At 34.7% G+C, this 21,584-nt stretch overlaps 1 protein-coding gene across 2 annotated transcripts in view; it reads right to left on the bottom strand.

Moving 5' to 3' along the window:
• Positions 1–21,584, bottom strand: part of LAMA2 (laminin subunit alpha 2) — a gene marked incomplete at both ends in the record, with an annotated part of 652,317 nt that overhangs the window by 454,523 nt on the left and 176,210 nt on the right. For both annotated transcript variants that reach the window (XM_080699817.1, XM_080699818.1), the window contains 2 exons: positions 14,093–14,205; positions 19,935–20,105. In XM_080699817.1, the coding sequence (XP_080555943.1) occupies positions 14,093–14,205; positions 19,935–20,105 (284 nt within the window). The remainder of the gene's footprint in view (positions 1–14,092; positions 14,206–19,934; positions 20,106–21,584) is intronic.

Here is a 21,584-nt window from a genome sequence, read left to right as displayed (position 1 = left end):
TCAGTGTCTGCATTGACCTGGTTGACCATTCTCTCTTTCTTGACATAATTTATCACTTCAAAATTTGCAATAGTTACAATCCAATTCTGGGCCTTTTTGATAGCACTATACTTTTTAGGTGATCACAAACAAAGCCTTAGTATTAAATATAATCCTTTGCCAATTTTATCTATGTTTATATATTTGTTTCTAATCTCTCCCTCCATATCAGATTCATAAATCTCATTGTTTCTTTAATACTTTTACATTCATGCATCTGAAACACAATTTAATAGAGAGCCCATCCAGTATCCACAACCTGACTCTGCTGTCACAGTAAATTAGATTTCTTCAGGCCAACCTCCTTGTAGTAACACTTGTGCCTCACTCACTACTTGTACTTTACCATCACATCTGATCTCATCAACCTCCATCATAAATATCAACCTTTAACTCTGTCCAACTCTGCTACTATCACCCTTGTCCAAAGTCACCATTTTCTCTTTGCCAGCAAATTATAATGGGTACCTAACTGCCACCTAGTTTTCACTCACACTCTCTTTTACAATAAAATTCCTAGCAAAATAAAAGAAACCGTAATACCTCTGCTTAATCTCACTCTAAGTTTCTCATTACACTAAGAATTAAACCTAAACTCCTTATCATGGTTGACTCCTTCCTATAGAAGCTAAGAAGACCCGGATGCCGGATGCCCCCAGGCATCATCTCACACCACCATTGCCTTGACCACTCTGTCCTAGCTTCACTGGCCTGATTCCCATTTCTCAATAAACCAAGTTTGTTTCTGCAGGTAAAGAACTTACCCAGTTTTTTATGATTGGTACATTCTGTTATTAAATTCTTAGTTCAAATATCATCTCTTCAAAAACTCATAGTTAGAACACATCAGTAAAGTTTCTTCTTTGTTACTTTTTCTAGTTAAGTTTCTTTTCCTGTTAAGTTTTCTTCGTTATACTCACTATTCTATGAGAAGGAGGGAGAGAGAAGGAATGGGCGGGAAGTGGGTGAGGGCTAATTGGGTGATGTGTACATGTATGCCTCCACCATCTTGTATGCCATTAAGATGTATGACTACAATGCACCAATAAAAATTTAAAAAATAAAAATAAATGTTTTTCTTTCTCCCCAGCCTTCTGCTAAATTAGGATGTAAATTCCTAGGGATCAAGGGTTCTTGTTTTCTTCATGGCCAAACCTTCAGGCTTACATCAGTGCCTACCAAGAATTAGTTGTTCAGTAAACATTTTCAAGTGTATTATTGTTAATTACTTTTGTTAAGTACTACTTGGGCTGCACATCAAAGGGGGCAAGGTAATACCTACTGAGGAGTATATCTACATTGTTTAGGTCTACTTTAGATGACAATTTCATGCAACCCAGGTTTTCTGAAATGATTCTAATTTTAAATATTTGTTATTGCTTTCTTTATAAGCCATCAAAATATCCCAATAATTGGTGTGTTTTAATATTGGGGTAACAATTCCAAATAACCCTTAAATTTATATAGAAAATTATCAAATAATAAGTTCTGATTGTCATATTTCAAAATCATAAGTATACATGTTTTGTTTCTACCTTTTTCCAAATACAATAAACAAAAATTGAATAAAATAATGAAAAACAGCTATTTAAAGATAGCTGCCCACTTGAATAAAAGGAAACAGATCAAAATGAGTGGCCCATTTTCCTCTTAAGCTGATCACTGATTTGCTGTGAGGTGAGTAGGGAGTAACTGAGAAAGCCACATTCTGCAATGTTCACCAGTCTCATGAATGAAAAGATAAACATTGGAACTCAGAGGAACAAAGTTAGCTAGGACCACAGAGAAATATCACCTCCATGATTTCTAGTGTTTGCCTTCAGGAGATTGCCACATTCTAAATATTAAAAGGAGCAGAAGACAAACGGTTTACAAAAATTAACTCAGAAGAAGTGAAAAGCTGAGAAAAATTTGGGAACATTCCACAGAGCTGGAAGAGAAAATCTGGAGTTCAAGATCAGACACAAAACAAAGGCTCTGGTAAACAAACCAGGCTTCCAGTTGAGGTCCTGAAAGTCTATGCTCAGAAACAGGGACAGACAACAAACCAGGACATAAGAATCTCTCCCCAGGCCACAGTGCATCTAAATTGCTGATTGGATCAAGGAAATTTGGCCCTGCTCTCTTGGCAGAATAAAAATAAATAAAACTTTCAAAAGAAAAATAGAATCATTCAGAATTCTTATCAGCAAATGAAATATGTGAAAAGACAATAGAAACAGATTCACAGGTGTTTCAAATGTTATACTTATTCATATAGTTAAAAAGGACAGCTATTAACAGGCTCCAAATGACCAAATTGAAGTTATCTTCAACTTTTTTAAGTGTCAAAAAAATTCTAGAACTAAAAAATAAAATTATTGAAATTAAGAATTTGACGTATGTATTCAAATGGAGATCGAATTCAGAGAGAAGAAAGATTATTATGCTGAGAAATTACAGGCCACAAGAAAATGTAGACTTAAGAAACCTAAACAGACAAGGGGAGAAAAAAAAAAAAAGGAAAATAAAGCAGAGCATGCACAGTATCCAGGAAGAAATCAATCTAACATCTGTGTAACTGGAGTATCAGGAAGAGAGGTGACAGAAAATGGGCAATAATATCATTTGACAAAATGATGGCTAGTAATTTACTGAAATTGGTGAAAGACCCACAGAATCCAGAAGCTTTTGAATCCCAAGCCATATTTAAACAAATAAAATGACTTCTAGGCACACTGCAGTAAACCACTGTACACCAAAGGCAGAGGGGAAAAAAATGTCTTCAAAGAAGAAAAAGGAAAAAAGACACCTTACTTTCATAGGAACAGCAGTAAAAACTTTTGGCTTCACAGAAGCAATATAAAACCTGGCTATAGCGATATATCTTTAAGATGCCAAGGACAGTGCCACATGCCCATAATCCCAGTACTTGGGAGGCTGAGATGAGAAGATCGAAAGTTTAAGGCCAGTAGTGCATGATAACTATTATTTTAAAACAGTGAGAATCTGTTTTAAAATAAAAAATAAAATAGAGCTGCAAATATAACTGAGAGGTTAAATACTTCTGGGTTCAATTCCAAATGCTGAAAAATAAGCTAGAGAAAAAATTAGACAATAAAATTTAAAATGATTTTTCAAAATTTAAAAACAAGACATACAAAGCAGAATTCAAGAAAATCAAACCAACTTCAAAGTTGGTTATTTGAAAAGACTAATACAATTATAAGAATCTGACAAAGCTGTAAAAACAAAAAATAAGCTTACACAGTATCTTAAATGAAAATGGGGGATAACTAACAGTCTTTAATTCATTAAAAATAATAATGAGATATGATTAACAACTTCATTCCAATATAGATAAACTGCGGAGAGAATGGATGAATGCTCTCAAAGCCTAACTCATCTAGCCTGAGGAAAATAGAAACTCTGAAGCATCACCTGTTTATTACAAAAATTGAATCTGGAACCAAAATGATCCACAGTAAAAAATTCCATAGTCAAATGGTCAATAGAAGTGAGGATAAGATTTTGTGTGTTGTGTGTGTGTGTGTGTGTGTGTGTGTGTGAGAGAGAGAGAGAGAGAGAGAGAGAGAGAGAGAGAGAAAGAGAGAGAGAAAGAGAAGAGAGAGAGAGAAAGAGAAGAGAGAGAAAGAGAAGAGAAGAGAAGAGAAGAGAAAGAGAGAGAGAGAGAGAGAGAGAGAGAGAGAGAGAGAAAGAAAGAAAGAGAGAGAGAGAGAGAAAGAGAAAGAAAGAGAAGTGGGTCTGGGGGACTGGGGATTGAACCTCTGAACCATAATCTCAGCTCTTTTTATTGTTTTGTTTTGAAATAAGGACTTGCTAGGGTGCTGAGAGTGTCACTAAGTTGCTGAGGCTGATCTTGAACCTGTGACAGGATAATGGTTATTATTAATATAGGGAGATGGTGATAAATAAGCAAGAGAGGGCAGGAGAAAAGTATCTGAGAATATCTGGTTATCTTACTTTTGTTGGTGATTATTCACATAAAGACAGCAAACGTTCACCAACTTTCCACTTAATTTTTAACTTTTCTCTGCACAGGCACTTTAATAAAAATGCTAGATACACAGAAATACACAGGAAATACATGTTTTATTAAAAGAACAACATCATCAAATTATATAAAGCATCAAAACTCAACTATATACAAGTTGCAATAGACCTATTTAAAATGTAAAGTGGCAGAAGATTGAAATTAATTAAGAAAAAGATGCCATGAGTTGGTTATTGTAAATTGTGCTGCAATAAACATGGGTTTTATTCACCAATACAGAATAAAAAACAAGGGCTGAGGAAGGGAACAGTTTCAAATAATGAAAACCCATATGAGTTTTCACTATCAATCTCACTAACATGCCTGAGGAAGAAGGTAGGGAAATACACCAAGTCCAACGTACATGTATGTTGGAACCACTTCCAACACTACAGTTCACTACAATGTTGTAGTGAGATCATCAATAAAAGTATTGATTACAATAAGTACAGTTACCAGTAAAAGTATACAAAGGAACAAAACAGAAATTAATAAAAAAGATAAAATATACTTACAAATGTTAACAAAATGAGACTAAGTAAAATATCAGCCAGAAAAAAGCTTTACATGAAGAGTAAATTAGTCATGAATAAGGTTACTGAAGGATGTAACAACAAGAAAATAGTATAGATTGTGTCAGAAAAGAGTTTCAATGCCCAACTTTTAGGTTTTCTCAATATAAATAGTAATTTTAAATGGTAATTAAAATATTTTGAATAAAATAACTTTCTTAAGTTATATATAAAATGTGTCTTGTAGGTATCACTTTAAAAACTCAACAATTAAATTGTTTTTGAGATTAAAGTAACTTTTGATGACTCCCATCAAAACTAGCCCATTTGTTCTCTGCTTAGCATCATATTCAGTATAGAAAGCCAGAAACATTTACTATCATCTAAGTGTGCAGCAATGTCCTAGGCTTTCTGCCTATATTATTTCACTTTATCCTTATAATAATCCTCTTACGGAAGTTGTACTATTAGTTTCATTTTACACATGAGCAAATTTAGGAGCAAAAAAGTGAGGCGATTTACCTCAGGTAAATGAACTAATGCACGACCAGTGATAGGACAGGAAGTGGAACCGGGGGATAATTAGACCTCATCATTTTTTCCTCTCTCTCATCCTGTCTTTCCTTCGAATTTTTTGTGTTTTGTAGACTCAGGGTCATGTTTAAAGCATGTTTTTCATGTGAATTAAAAATGTATGCTATCCTATAACTTATATGTGTAGTCAACTTCTAGAAAAAATTATATGTATGTATGTATGTATTATAATTATATATGTGTATTATAATTATAACAAGTATAAGATATATATTTAAGTATAATAATATATGTTACAGGTAAAAACTTAAATGCTAAAAAGAAAATGAGAAAATACACAGTAGTCCAGCAAAATGATGAAATGCAGCTGTTTTTTATGTGGAAGATGTCAGACAGCTGTGAAAATTGCCCATAGTCAGTATATTTTGGGAAATCCCCCTTGGGTGATCCATTCCAGAATTAGTATGATTTAAAATTTCTTAACAGATTTTTAACAACATTCTTCCTTATGTATCATTGCTCCTGTTTTTAAAGAAATAATCCTCTAATTTATTCCATGGCTTTGTGGAGCATTTGCCAGAGCAGACATCTTGACTCTATTTGAAATGGAATCCACATCTCCAAATGCTTACAATTTCGTGTTTCTAGACTTGAGTTTATCAGCCCATTCTTAAATCTGCTTTTTTTTCCCACATGGTAACAATAAAATAAAAAAGAACAAAAAAATCTGGATCCAGAGTTCCTCATTACAAAGCAATAATTAAAACGTTCTCTTCCAAACAAAGCTTTAACTGTGAAGTCATAAAGAGAATGACAAAGTGGCCGAGGTTTAGCACACACTCAGTAATAGGAATAGTGAGAAACTTTGATTTATGCTTTATATATACAGAATATGTGTGTCCTCTAAAATTTGCATGTTGAAATCTTAACCCCCAATAGGATGCTATTAAAAGTTGGGAACTGTGTGTGTGTGTGGGGAGGGGGGTAATAAGGTCATGAGGACAGAGCCCACTTGACTGAAATTAGTGCCCTTGTAAAAGAAGTCTCAGAGAGCTCATGTGTCCCATCTGACATGTGAAACAACAAGATGTCTATCTATGAACCAAGAATGAGCCCTCACTAGATACCCAACCTGACAGTGCCTAGATTTGGGGTTGCTCGGCCTTTGGAACTACAGGAAACTTAATGCTGTTTGTAAACTACCAAGTGAATGGCATTCTATTACAGCAGGCAACCAGACTAAGACAAAGCTATTCAATCTGTGACTTGAAGGAACTTTCATTTAAAAAAAAAAACATAAACTTAAAAATATATATACAAAAAATTTATTATAACAGTGATATTATTTAATCTGTTATTTAATTCACCGATTGAATATGGTTCTTAAATTATAGACTGAAGCTTTGTCTTATTGGCTTATTCAATCCAAATCTGAGAGAGACAGAAAACAAATTTTCTGTTTGCAGATGACATTATGCTATATAAAAAATTGTAAAGACACTATAAAAATCCCTGTTAAAACTAATTAACAAGTTTAATAAAAATTTAGATTGCAAAATCAACATAGAAAAGTTAGTAGCATTTCTATATATTGTCAATAAAGGGTCCGAGAATCGGAGAATCGCCCACCAACCCAAATATCGAAGGACTCACAAGAGATGTAAAATGCACGCAAGGTTTATTGTGCTCTAGCTGTCCCGGCTAGCCAGGGGTCGAGACCAAGACACTATGGCCGAGGTTCGACCCCTCCCCACTCCACGCTCTGAATTTTATAACCCTAGGAGGGAGTGGTTACACACGAGGGAGTGGTTACACATGTCAGAGCCCGCCAAAAGTTCGAGCCCGCCAACCTTAGAATACAACCAATCAGATACAAGGACAAACAAGTACAACCAATAATTTTAAAACATGCATCCACACACGTCAGAGCCTGCTCTGCCTTTCCCACCCACCTTGGCTGGGCCAGGCTTATCTCTGCAATGAATAATCTTCCTGGAGAGCAGATTAGCCTGGCCTTGTTTGCTGATCTAGCTCAGAGATATGGGGATGGGGTCCCATTTACAAAGACCTTGGCCAGCAAGCTGGAGATTAGAGGCTTTGACCTTGTGGGTCCCCTACCCTCATCCTTGAATCCTGCAATATGGGCAGCTGGGCTTATGGATCTCTATTCTATTTCCAATCCTACCTTACTTCTATATCTTAACTCTATATTTTAATACCTTATTTCTAATCCTAATATGGAAGAAGACTTCTCTAGTTAACTTCTAATACTTGGGGGAAAGCGCTTCTTCCAGCCCGCTTTCCAGCACCCCTACAGTCAATGAACTATATAAAAATAAAAATCAAGAAAACAATACCATTTGCAATAACTCTAAAAATAAAATAAAATGGCCAGGCATGGTGGAGCACACTTATAATCCCAGAACTGGGGAGGCAGAGCCTGGAGGATCGCAGTTCACAGACAGCCTTGGCTACTTAGCAAGGCTCTTCACAACTCAGTAAGACCCTGTTTCAAAAAATAAAAATACTAAAAAAATAGGGCTGGGGTATAGTAGCTTGGAGTTTCAACAACCCTGGGTTCCATCCCCAGTGCTGCAAAATAAATAAATAAACAAACAAACAAATAAATAAATAAAATGTTTAGGAATAAACAACAAAAGGGTGAATAACACACTAAAATCTATAAAACATAGATAAAAACTGAAAAATATTAATAAATGGATATCATGTATTTGTAGATTAAAAATTAATATTATTAGCCAGGCGTGGTGGCGCACGCTTGTAATCCCCATGCTTGGGAGGCTGAGACAGGAGGATCACACGGGTTCGAAGTCAGCCTCAGCTACTCAGTGAGGCTTCCAGCAACTTAGTGAGACCCTGTTTCCAAATAAAATATTAAAAAAAGGTCTGGGAGTATAGCCCAGAGGTAGAAAGCCTCTGGGTTCCACCCCCAGTACCACCAAAAAAAAAAAAATTTAATATTATTAAAGTGTTCATACTACTTCAAGTGATCTATAGAGTTCATGCAATCTCTGTTTAAATTCCAATAATATTTCTCACAAAACACAAAGTACACCAAAATTTGTATGGAACCTTTAAAGACTAAATGGTCAAAGTAATTCTGAGTGCAAAAACTAAAAGTATTGTTATAGAAAGTAACAAAAAATAGAAGGTATCTGTTCTACCCGAGTTCAAAAGATACTACAAAGCCAGGTGTGGTAGCGCACGTTTGTAATCCCAGTATTTGGGAAGCTGAGACTGGAGGATTGTGGTTCGCGGACAGCCTCGGCTACTTAGAGAGCCCCTTCAAAACTCAGTGAGACCCTGATTCAAAAATAAAAAGACTAAAAAGTAGGGCTGGGGGTGTAGCTCAGAGGTAGAATGCCCCTGAGATCCATCCCAGTACCACACACACAAAGAAAAGATACTACACAGTTATAGTAATAGAAAAAGTATGATACTAGAATAAAATCAGACAAATGGACCAATAGAAGAGAATAAAGAGTCCAGAAATAAATGCACACATTTATAGCCAATTCAGCAATGAAGCAATTAGGTCCTTGACACATATTAGTAATTCTTCAATCTCCTTATTTCTTATTGGTTTGTTCAGATTTTCTACTTCTTGGTGACTCAATCTTGGTAGATTGTATGTGTCTAGGAACTTACTCAAATCTTCTGGGTTATCCAATTTGTTGACATAGAATTGTTCACAGTAGTCTCTGATCCACTGTTTGTGTCAGCACTGTCTCCACTTTTGTTTCTGATTTTGCATCTTTTCTTTTCTTGCTCTTAGCTCATCTGCAGATGTGATGTTTTTATCATTTTTTTAAAAAATCCTTTAAAATTTTCTATTGTTTCTCTAATCTCTATTTTACTCTTTCTGCTCTGATCTTATTTGATTCCTCCTACAAACTCAGACTTGTTTTTTGGTTCTGTGATGTACAACATTTATTATTATTATTATTATTATTATTATTATTATTATTATTAATTTTGGTGGTACTGGGGATGAAACCCAGGGGTCTTCTACCTCCAGACTACACTCCCAGACCTATTTTTTTTTAATATTTTTTATTTGGAAACAGAGTCTCTTAAGCTAGTGGAAGCTGGCTTCAAACCTGCATGATCCTTCTGTCTCAGCCTCCCAAGCGCAGGGATTACAAGAGTGTGCCACCACACCCAGCTAATATTATTTTTTTGAGATCATTTTTCTTTTTTATGGCGTTTATTGCAAGTAGCTCTCATCTCTTTGAAATTATTTTGACTGTCTTTCCTAAGTTTTGGTATGTGATCTATCCATTTGTTGCTGTTGTCTCAAGATTTGCTAAAAAATTTTTTTCTATTTCTTTTTTTTTCTTATATTTATTTTTATCTTATTTTACTTTATTATTTTTTGGAGTACTGGGGATTTAACCCAGGTGCATTTGACCTCCAAGCTATACCCCAGCCCTATTTTTTTATTTTTTATTTTGAAACAGGGTATCAATAAGTTGCAGAGAGCCTCACTAAGTAGCTGAGGCTGGCCTTGAACTGAGATCCTCCAGTCTCAACTTCCCAAGTACTGGGATTACAAATTTGTACCACCGCGCCCTGCTGACTTTTACTTTTCAAATTCTTCTTTAATGCATTAGTTGTTTGGGAGCATTTTACTTAACTTTCATGTAACTTGTGAATTTTAAAACTTTTACGTTTGAAGAATAGAGCCTTTTAACAGAAATAAGTAAGATGAGTATGAAAAATAATTTGATAATAAATAAGACCTTAAAACTGAAAATTTAGTCACCTTCAATATGTTTATATTCAAAAACAAACTTGAAGATGAGATACTTAAATGTATTTTTATGCTTTATTATTAAAGAATTCAACCACTGCAATAATGGTTCTAGGCTTTAAGAAAAAATATTCTACGTCATTAACGCAGTACCAAAAAAATTATTATATGTAATTCATACAGATCCTCCATTGAAATTATAACTCTTATTTAAGATTTAGTTCCACTAAATATGTCTCTATAAAGTCAATGAGTAAAATATTTAAGTTAAACAAATATGGAGTATGATCCTTTTAACTGTAAGGCAATATTATTTGATAAATGCAGTTTTAGATCTAAAAATAGATAAAATAGATAAGAAAGAATAAATGAAATGTTTATTATGTTGAAAGGGCTTCCTATGCATGAGTCTAATTAATTTCATGACATTCCTGGATTATCCAGGAATAAGTCTAACTTCAGTATATGTTACCATAGTCTACTATACAGCTGCTTTCTGTGTTTTATGCCATTTAACAATCAGCTTCCTCCTTTAACAAACTAAAGGTCAAGTCTAAGAAAATTGGACAATTTCAAAGTTATAAGATCAGACATCATGATATATTCTCATGACATCTGGCTGCAAAGCTAGTAAAAAAAATGTTTGGTCACTCTATTAACTTCTGAATCCTTATTATTGTATTCTAAGTTGCTGTATACTTTTTTTCTATTATATAGGCCTTTGCATACACACCACTGGAAGATTTTATCTATTCAAGTCTGTGTTGATTCTAGACCTTAATAAATGTCATAATTGTCACATAGAATTTGGTTGTCATATGCCATTATCATTATTTCATGTTTCTTGCCATCATATTGTAATATTTACTCTGATAATCTAGATATTGAGGCACATTATGAATAAATCATTTGTTTAAAACATGTTGTAAGTAAATAAGATTAGGATAAATTAATAATCACTTAGTAATAAACATAAAAACAAGCTATTTATAAAATATTTAACTTATTGTCAATATATTGCTATATTTTGCTAATGCTTATCTAGAATGTTAAAATGCAAAAAGTCCCAATACATAATGGTTTAATCAAGAAAAATCCAATGATTGTTGTTTATATTTAAAACAGTACTTTATCAAAAATGTTTCATAGAGGAGTCAAGGATATAGCAACAAAAATACTGATACTTTTCAAAATTAAGACATTTCAAAAATAAAACTAATAAGTGGTCAAACATTGCTGAATCAATGACAAACACATATATAAGACTATTTATCTATTTCTTACAATTTCTTGACTTCCAGCTGGGTATTAGTTTATATTATGCTGAATAAACAATTAATCCTTCATGCTATAAGTGGAAAAGTCAAAAGTCATACCAGTTTGTAGGTATAGTAGAACAAACTAGAAAACGAGAGCTCTATTTTTATAATAAAACAGGTATTGCTATAGCCTCTTATAAGATCCAAGAGGATAGAGTGCAGTATTCCTTGATCCTAGACTATGTATAATCCTCTTGAAAATCTATACCAAGAATTTTCATAAGCTCCCTAGGCTTGGATCTTCAGAACCATATTAGGAAATACTTATATAATTTGGGTTCCAGATCTACACAGTTCAGGTTGGAATTCTAGCCTTGACTATATGAAGCTTTGTAAAGAAAGCCAAGTCACTTAAGTCTCAGTGTTCTTCCACTATTAAATCAAAATAATTAGACTATCTGCCTTACAGGTTTATTGTGAGAAGAAAAGTAAACAATGTCCTTATTTTCTTTCTTGCCAATGCATTAATTTTTTTTTTTAGCTTTGCTCCATAGCTGAAAAAGTACCATGCATATGTCCACAGTTTGTTCTTCTAAAGTCTGAGGCCAAATGAGAAGAAATCCCTTCTTGATTGAAGAATTCCAGCACAAAACCAGCTTACAAATCACCCTTAACTCACACAATTAAACAGTTCACTAAATTCAAATATTGAGTGGAGTAGAAGTGAATATTTATCTCATTTTACATATTATGTACTTTGCTTCTCTTATACACATTGATGGTTGATTTTCTGGAAGTATGAGAAGACTGAAGTAAATAAGAATATGAGCAGGCACCATCCTGAAACATTACACCGTTTGACAACATAGCTTCTGTACCAATACTACTTGGTGAATTCCAGGATTCAGGTAGGAATTTCAGGCTCCTGATTATGAACAGAATTCTACCACTTATTAGAGAGATTGGCCTATCAAAAATGCCTTGGAGTATTTACTCATCTTTAGGCTACTATCCTACCTGGGAAGAAGTAAAAACAGAAAAATAAATCCACATAATTCTTAAGATACTGTATAAGAATGGATGAATTAAAATGTAAAACAAATTTAGAAAAAAACTGAAAAAAAAACACCTTTGTCTTTTGGGTGAATTCCTTGATTTGCTAAATTAATGACAGAAAAGTTGGAGAGAAATGATTTAGTAAAAACTTGTTGTTGCACCATCCAGCTGTATATTGGAAAGGGAAAATGCTGCTATGTTTGATAACAGATAAATAACACTGTGGTCAAGCTCAAAGTGTAGTTTAAGTGATTTGTGCAAATTATATTTAATAATTGACTCCCTTGCTCCATGCACAGTCTGAAAGAATAAGTAGAGAGTAAACCAGAGCAATAAACCATCACTACATATTGATTCCCTATCCCAGGAGATGACCTGAGTCAATGGGCAGTGGACTCACTCTTGATTGAGAAGGCCGACTTTCAATGATCACATAAAAAGAGAACTACTACGATCGATAAAGAACCAAGCTGTCTTTATCCAGAGGAGGATAAAGTTCGTTTTGAGGCTAGGATCCCTAGGGAACCCACGGACAGGATTAATTGATCTAAAGCAGGACAGATCAACATGGTAGTTTGCGTTGCCCTTCCCAGAGAGTGCTCAGAGACATTTTGGGAAATATCACTAACTCAGGCCTGACATTTGGCTTCTATACACTAATATGGGTAGAAATAAATCCGTGCCAGTTGGTGATTTAGTTGCACTAGGCCCCTGGTGCTGTGTAGTCACTTAGGTCCTGAAGAACCCCAAAAGGAGGCCCAGCTCCTGCCAGCCTGCTTACTCCCCAACCAGCTCTTTGTTGCTCTGGATACATGGATGCTCTCACCAAAATGGGATGCATAGAGGTCTTGCCAAAACGGGGTGAGTCCCATTGTGGAGGAATGAGGTTGAACTCCTATGTCTAGTGCCAATCTAGCCCACTGACAGGTGTTTCCCCACACGTTAGCAACCTCTAAATACCATGACCTCTATAGTGTATAGTATATGTCGATAAGTATTTTGATTATCCTCACTGTACCAACCCCAAATTCTCTTGCTGCATTATTTCCACACTGCTCCAGGGAGACGGCCTGGTTGTCTTTCCTATACTGATACCAGAAGGCAAAAGAGAAATAGTTTGAATCAAAGAAGTCATCTAAGTTCAACATTTCCAGTCTTGCCAATGAAATTAATCTTTATATTTGAAATAACAATAAAATTATAGGAACATGGCTTTTCAAATCCCATCCTAAATCCATTTAGAAGCTTAAATAATTTGGAGCAATGGTGATTCTTGATTAATAATCTCCTTTTGAAATGAAATTAAGCAGAGAAGGCATCTAGGCCTGTGGAACACAAACTCGAATGACTTCCAACATCAATTTTATATAACTACAAGGCTTGTTACCTCATTTAGTGGCCCAAGTTTAATTTGAGAATCAACTGTCACAGCTTGCTCAACTCTCAGTAATGAGAGGCAATTTACTCAAGAGCCTTGTTATCCCAGAACCTTTAAGTGCACACAAAATCAGCAGAGGGGGAGCACATTTTTAATCTTAAAAATTAAGAATCACATCATTATTATTTTCTTCTGTAAAATTTTGTTGGTCCATGTTTTCATCAGTTCCGACTAGTTAGCCCAGACTCAGTTCCTAATTCATAATTCATTTACAAACCATTCATATAAATCCATCCTAGTTATCTTATTTCCAAATCTTACTTAGTTTGGAAATAAGTGCCAACTAATTTTAAATGACTCTACACCAAATGAACAGGACCCTTTGTTCACAATGTCAAGAAAATAATGAAAGGTGATAAGGAAGTATATTTTTTCACCCAAAAACTAAACGAATAGCAAATATAAAATAAGATTTCAAATGTGGGAAAATGAGAAAAGGCACTATACCTGTTGTAAATCCAGTGTAATTGTCACATAATGGTATTCAATTCCATTCTTAATACTGGGACTCTGCCACCAGGTGTTCTTTCCATCAATAGCATTTGTAATTGGGTGTCTCTCTGTTGAGTCAGCAACAAAATGGGAAGGGAGAAGAAATGATGATATAATCAGTCTGTATTTCTTCTCTTAAGAAAAACATATAACTACGTTAAAACCATTCTCCTGCTGAGAGCAAACATTAAAAAAGAGAGAGAGAGAGTAATATCTTCAACAGAATTTATTCAACGAGCACTTTTTCAGAGCCTAATACAAAGTAGTAAGAAATGGGTTAAATGCTCAGGCTATAAAAGAAGCCGTTCAGCACTCCAGCCATCAACTCAAATGGGCAACTTTGAAGATCACTACAGAAATTAAGTGCAAAGAAATCATATTGAAATCCAATTGATGTGTCAATCATTTCAAAAAGCAAAAACTATACTATTTGAGGGAGCTCTCGTCTACCAGCAACTTTGTTAACAGAAAAATAAGATCCCAAATTGTGGTTGAAAGGTACTTGAAGATTTGCTTTCCTGACAAATCCTTTATTACCAGGACTTGGACAATACAATATGTGTCTGGTTTTAATATAAAATACTGTCACATTCATCCTATGACACTCTTTGCAGCAAGTCTTTAACTTGTCATTTTCCTACCACTATTTAAAAATAGAATGGAAGAGACCTCACATCTCCCATCCAACATTTTTCTGGCCTCATAAAACATTAACTCTAGTGGAGGCATCTGGATGATCATGGCAAGCAAGAGACAAGGCACATGAAACTCCATCCTACCAAAAAAACATGAGTCTTCCTTCAGCCTTCTCCCAGACAGATGAGATTCTGGGAATCAAAATGGAGACTGGAGATAGAAAATGAAATGTAAACAAGCCAAAGTGTGATGGACTATGCCTGTAATCCCAGTACTTGGGAGGCTAAGCCAGGAGGATAGCAGGTTTAAGGCCAGCTTCAGCAACTTACTGAGATTCTGTTACAAAATAAGGCAATAAAAAAAGGGCCTTGGAGATAAAATTTCCCTAAATTCAATTTCCAGTATCCCTAAAAAAAAATTTAAAAAACCTAGAAAATGGGATATAACAAACACTAACAACCCTGCTGTCCTTCACTAAAGTGTGTCTCAAAGGCAGCCATTCGCCCTAGGATTCAAAGCCCTCATTACATTTTGGTTCCCAGTCATTGGCTCATGTCCAAAATCCTAGCTTCTCATTTTCCAAGTCACACAAATTCTGTCTTTTCCTGTCAAGTAAGCAGGCATAGTCCACACATGGGGGAGGAGAGCAGGAGTGGAGGTCATGGATTTTGCTGCTTCTGTTCTTAGGGCTGCAGTGAGAGTCTCTAAATTCATGACACCTCACTTGGAAGACAAATCCTCTGCCTTTAGAAATGTAAACACTGTGTAGGTAAATTTCTTTGCTAGTCGTCCTTTTATTATGGCTTAAGTATGCTTTGAGGTGTCAGTATTGAGAACTTGTATAAAACTAATTTCCAAAAAACAATGTTTCAAATGAATGGTCTATGGATAACCCTTTAGATGAAAACAATCCTTTTTTGAATTAAAAAAAAAAAGAGCTCAGATCATGGATAAATTGAATCTCTGAGAGGAACAATCATGAGTGCTCAATTTTTCTACATAGTGTAGTTATCCGACCATATTTTATAATGAAAATGCTATCTTCTAATCATGAAAGTGCACAAAATTTGGAATATGAAGAGCTTTCATATGCAACACTAGATATTTCTCCTCGCCTTGTCATTTAATACTTAACTGACCATAGACAAATCACTTAAACTCTGAATGTTGTCTCTAGAAGAGGGAAACGACACTCACAGTAGAAGTTTCCAGATTTTTAACTTTCAGAGAAAAAAGTAAATTAAAAATAAATGTGTGTGTGAGATTTGTGGAATTGATGTAGGAGTTCTAACTTATTATTCTAAATAATAGTAATCTTTAATCTACTTTTACAATTAAATCATAGTCTATCACTTTTGCTTCATAAAATAAAGAACGTTTAGAAGATGATAATAGGTTTTTTAAAAACATAGAATAAAGAATAAAAAATTCTTTAAAAGGTATTCTCTTATTTTCATGAAAATTATGGAATATTCTCATTTATCTTATTTGTCACTGGCCATTGAAAATATCTTGGGTGAAATCCCTTCACTCACAAGGCTACCAGTGAATCCTACAATAATTATTTATTATTATAAATATATTTAAAATAAATTGTATATCTCTTCAAAACATATACTGTTCTAAATCTTAGAGAAAAACTATACTTAATAAACTTTTAGAAATAAAAATAAAGCAAAATCTAAGTCATCCATGCAATGAGAATATAATAATAAAGTAAAATCATCTTCAAAGGAAACCAAATATTCAAAAAATTTACAATTTTTTTATTTGTGAACATTTATATTTCATATTGATTTTATTTAGGTCGTCTGTTATAACCATCAACTTAAAACTTAAAGGCTATGTTTTTGAGTAATTTATCACATAATATTCATCTTTCAAATATAGATGTTTATACATATTTCCAAATCCTGATATGACAGTATAGGACAGAATAACAATATTTCATTTTTATTGGTAAAAATTCAACCAAACAGATGATGGACTTTATTTTGTACCAAGCCTTATTTCATTAGTGGTTCATTAGATGAATCATCCTGTTTAATTAATGAAAAGTAAAATTGCTGGATAGATTTAATAATTAGTGCTAGTCAAATTCCGTTGAAGCCAGGGAAGATGCTGTCTTTATAACAACAAGCAAATACCAGAAGCATAACTAAATATCAAACAAAGGCCCCTGGTGGTATGAGTGGGAGCTCAAATTGGCACATTAGGAATCAGAACAATAAATGAAATATTTCTGGCATGGCTTGTAAAGAAAAGTAAATATCACAGCAAACATTTCCTAAGCATCTTCCTGAGTCATCTCTACAGATTTTGGGTATAATAAGTGATAGAAAAACATACGCACAGCCACATTAACAAATAGAACCCATGGCAGTTAGGTAATTGTGAGAGAAGCTGTCTAATTGGAAATTTTGATATCTGCCACCTCAGGTCAAATTCATAGGCAAACTAGACATGAAAGGAAGACAGGGAGGTGAATCAACAATTAGCCATTATCCCCATTATAAAAATTTAATCATAATTAATTTGCAAATGCTGATTAATTGTTGGCAGAGTTCCCTTATTTCAAAAGGGATAGAAGTATATAATATCCTCAGCAGAGATAAACTCCTCTAGTCAACTCAGGAGCTCACTAATCTGAGTTTTGGCTAAGAAGTGGTTAAGGTAAACCTTTCAAACAGCTAAATTTTCCTTGGGAAGCACAATCAATCCATTAAGGGTCAGGAAGTTCAAGTTTCATTTTCTTTGTGTTGTAATTAAAAATCAGACCTTCCAGATTTATTCTAGTAGTTCACTGAATTTTATCCTCTGTTGCTCCAACTTTTACTAAAATGTTTTCGTGTGACTTATTGCTAGATTCTTATTCTTGTGAGGTTTTATTTTTTTGTAAATTTCTAGTACCGAAACATAATTTTGAATGTAGTGAAGCTAGTCATTTAAAAATAAATAACACAAAGTATTTTCAGCTTGTGACTACTTTAAAAACACTACAAGAGAATAAAAATGGGGAAATACAAAACCAGCCTCATATGCATCTTGCTTTACTAAAACAATTGATTCATCTTTAGCCTTGATGCAAAAATATTGAGTAGGAATGTTTAAATATAGATATTGTCCACTGAGACACAGAGACCCTAAATACAGGACTTTGAAGAAAGTGACAGGTCTTAAACTCAGTTTGGCATGGGCATCTCATGCATTTTTCAAACCAAGAGTCTCCACTCAATTACTTTTTACTGCAGTCTCTGCACCTATCATCCTTTTTCTATGATAGTATAAATTTTTTCTTTCTGTATAAATATAATTTACATGTGTATATTTTATAAAATATTTAATATTGTTTAACTGTAAAATTCATAAATGTATTGATATTTAGTAAGTGATTATATATATATATATATTATACACACATGTGATTTTAATATGCTTTATTTTTCTAATTCTCTCTTTCTGCTTATCCCATACTAAACACATAGCTACATGTTATTACCATCCCTACCTATATCCCTTCACCACCAGGTTCATATTCCCAGGCTTCCTAACACTATCTTTGAAATCATCAAGACCACCAATGCCTGAACCCAGGGCAGTTTCTCTCCATCAGAATTCATCTTCTTCAGGAGAAGGTACATATGTTTCCTCTAATATGCCCAAACTAGGAAACACAGAGGATACCAGTGGGACTCCAGATAATGGAGGGGAAATATCAGCAAAGTTTGAATGGAAAGATAGGAGAGGAGTAAGGCAGATCTTGATTAATGAGGGTCTACATCTGAACATGTGTAAAATTATGAATATGACATGGTTAACCTGGACAACCATTGGTGGGAGGGGGGAAGGGAAAACAGGGGTGGGGGGAGAGGGCACCAAATATAGTTTAAATGTATACTATTTATGTTCAATAAAAAAATTGTTAAAAAAAAGAATTCATCTTCTTCCCTAAAGGAACTGAAACCAATAATCCATCAGCTCATTTATTTTCTGGACTTTGCTTCAGTTTTCTTGTCGCATTGTTCTTCCATTCCACTCTCTTTGTAATGCTCCATGAGAAGAGACTAAATATTTGCTAATGCTACTTTTCTCCATATGCAGCTCTCACCTTATTCTCATTATGGCTCAGTGATCTCTAGGGCTCCAAAATGCTCATCTAAATATTTTTTTCTTCTTTCATGAGCAAATATCCCAGACTCACATCTTATTAAGGAAATCAAGATCATCTAATAGGAATTGCCTCCCATACACTCTCTTCTATCTTCCAATGCCCATCCTTCTTCTTTCTGATAATGGTCAATCAATGGGTATATATCTCAAAAGTTAAGGTTTTATACCTATGCTCAATGATTCATCTGTTCTCACCTCTAGAAAGACATCATCTCCATCACTGTTTTGTCTTAGACTTCTCTTGCCTTGCCTCTTGACATCTAAATCTGCACAATTTTCTCCTGCTTTCAAAAACCTCAGCATCCCACCCTCCTTGGCCAATCCTTCCTTTTTTCATCCAAGCATACTCGAGAGAATATCTTTGCCTTCCCCCTTCTCCTTCTTTCAGTTCTAATCATCCCAAATTACTTGTAGCTCCCAGAGCAAGTAAGTTTTTCCATCTTATTCTGATTTCTCTCCCCTCCTTTACCTCTTTACCTGCTCAGCTCATACTGGTCCTTGATAACCAGCTTAGTTATCACTTCCTCTGTCAATCTTTTATTTACACCAAGACTGACTTTGTGACCCTCCTCTCTCTTCTACAAGATATTCTTCTAATTCTTGTGTGTGTGTGTGGGGGGGTGTATTTATTTATCAGGGTATACAGCAATCGCCAGCATCTTGCCCATTGGCTCACTAGTTGAGGCCAAGGACCATATCTTATTCCCCCTGGATCTCAAACACAGTACTTGGCACAAAAGTAACGAATGATTAACCCTGACTGAATAACCACATCCTCAGATGCCATCCTTTCCAAACACTGTACCTGGGACATAAAAGAAACTTCATTGTTTGCCAAGTGACATACAGGGGATATAAAGAGGCTCACATTGAAAGAAGGGTTACAGGAATTCTTAGGATTGCATGCCCTTGGAATTTAATGGAATTAGGCTTCAAAATGTTTCAAATAAACATCTACTAAGTGCAATACAAATACATTTAAAATACATACGGAATGGATTGCTGCTGTTTTGATTGCAGATACGACATTGTGGGTTCCTCACGGGCTGTCCAGGGACATGCTCCACCAATTTGCAATACATTTCAGGTTCTCTTTCTCCACACGTTGCATTGGTCATGATGATTGCATTAGAAGCAAGATTAAGTACAGCAGGGAATAAACCTTCAAAAGATGGGCAAATAAGGTGTATAAGTAGATACAAAGTTATGGTCTGTGCTGTATTTTAAAATGTAATTAAAATAGGATATTTTTAAGAGCATTAAATCAATCCAAAATTAAATCTTTAGTGATGATTAAGTGCCTGACTTAATAAATACCATTGTAATCAAAAGAATAATTTTAAAGAAATTGTCATATTATTGATAAAATATCTTACTGAAATGAAATCTTTCATCCTGTTTCATTAATTTTATATAAAATATTAAACCATAATCATATGTAAAGCTTCTGTACAGCAATACACCTATGGTCTTCATGTTTACTTTATACTCTAATTATTATTTAGTAAAAATGGTTGTTATGCTGGGTGTGGTGGTGCACGCTTGTACTCCCAGCATTCAGGAGGCTGAGACCAGACGTCACTGATCACAGACAGCCTCAGCTACTTAGCGAGGCCCTTTGCAACTCAGTGAGACCCTGCTTCAAAACTAAAGGCTAAAAATAGGGCTAGGGATGTAGTTCAGAGGTACAATGCCCCTGGGTTTCATCCCTAGTACCACAAAATAACCAAAAAGGTTGTAAAACCACTTTTATTGGCAGTAGTGAAGATTGAACCCCTGGGTGTTCTATGAACAAGATACATCAATATCTCTTGTTAATTTTATATTGAAATTGGGTCTCACTAAATTGCCAAGTCTGCCTTTGAATTTTCCATCCTTCTATCTTACCCTCCCAAGTACTGAGAGTACAAACATTCATGGCACTCTGCTTAGAAAAAAAAAAAGAAAGAAAGAAAAAGAAATTACTCTTTAGCCGGGCGTGGTGGCGCACGCTTGTAATCCCCGTGCTTGGGAGGCGGAGGATCGCGCAGGTTCGAAGCCAGCCACACTGGCTTAAGAGACCCTGTTTCCAAATAAAACTATAAAATAGGTCTGGGAGTGTAGCCCAGAGGTAGAAGGGCTTCCAGGAACCCCAGTACCACCAAAAAAAAAAAAAGAAAGAAAGAAAGAAAGAAAACTACTCTTTATTACTTTCTGTGATACACAGCATCTTGTACAGCATTATCTTTGCCAAAAACAAGTCATTGTGGTAGTCAATGACCATATATCAGAGATTACTTCCTAGATATAATGAAAACTATTTGCTTATGAAGAGACAACCTCAAAAGTTCGCCCCAGTGTAGGGGTGTTGAAGAGTGCTTTCATCGTTTAAGAGAACTTGATTCTTGGTCTTTGCTTCCTATAGCTTAATGTCAATTCTGCTTCATACATGTCTATTATTTACATTTTATAGACCTCTTCTCAATGATAGCACAGAAAAGTTACTCATCAAAAGACATTCTTTAACATAAAAACTTTTTGGAGAAAATAAATTTGGGATTGCAGATAACTTGGCTCAATTTGTGTAAAGAGCATATTAATCACATAAGTTGCCTCAGGTAGGCATATGCCAAGTAGGCCCATGTAACTTCAACTTCTTCCT

Source organism: Muscardinus avellanarius (genome assembly GCF_963383645.1).
Source record: "Muscardinus avellanarius genome assembly, chromosome: 8".
Lineage (NCBI taxonomy): Eukaryota > Metazoa > Chordata > Mammalia > Rodentia > Gliridae > Muscardinus > Muscardinus avellanarius.
This window is presented reverse-complemented; position numbering and strand designations above follow the sequence as displayed.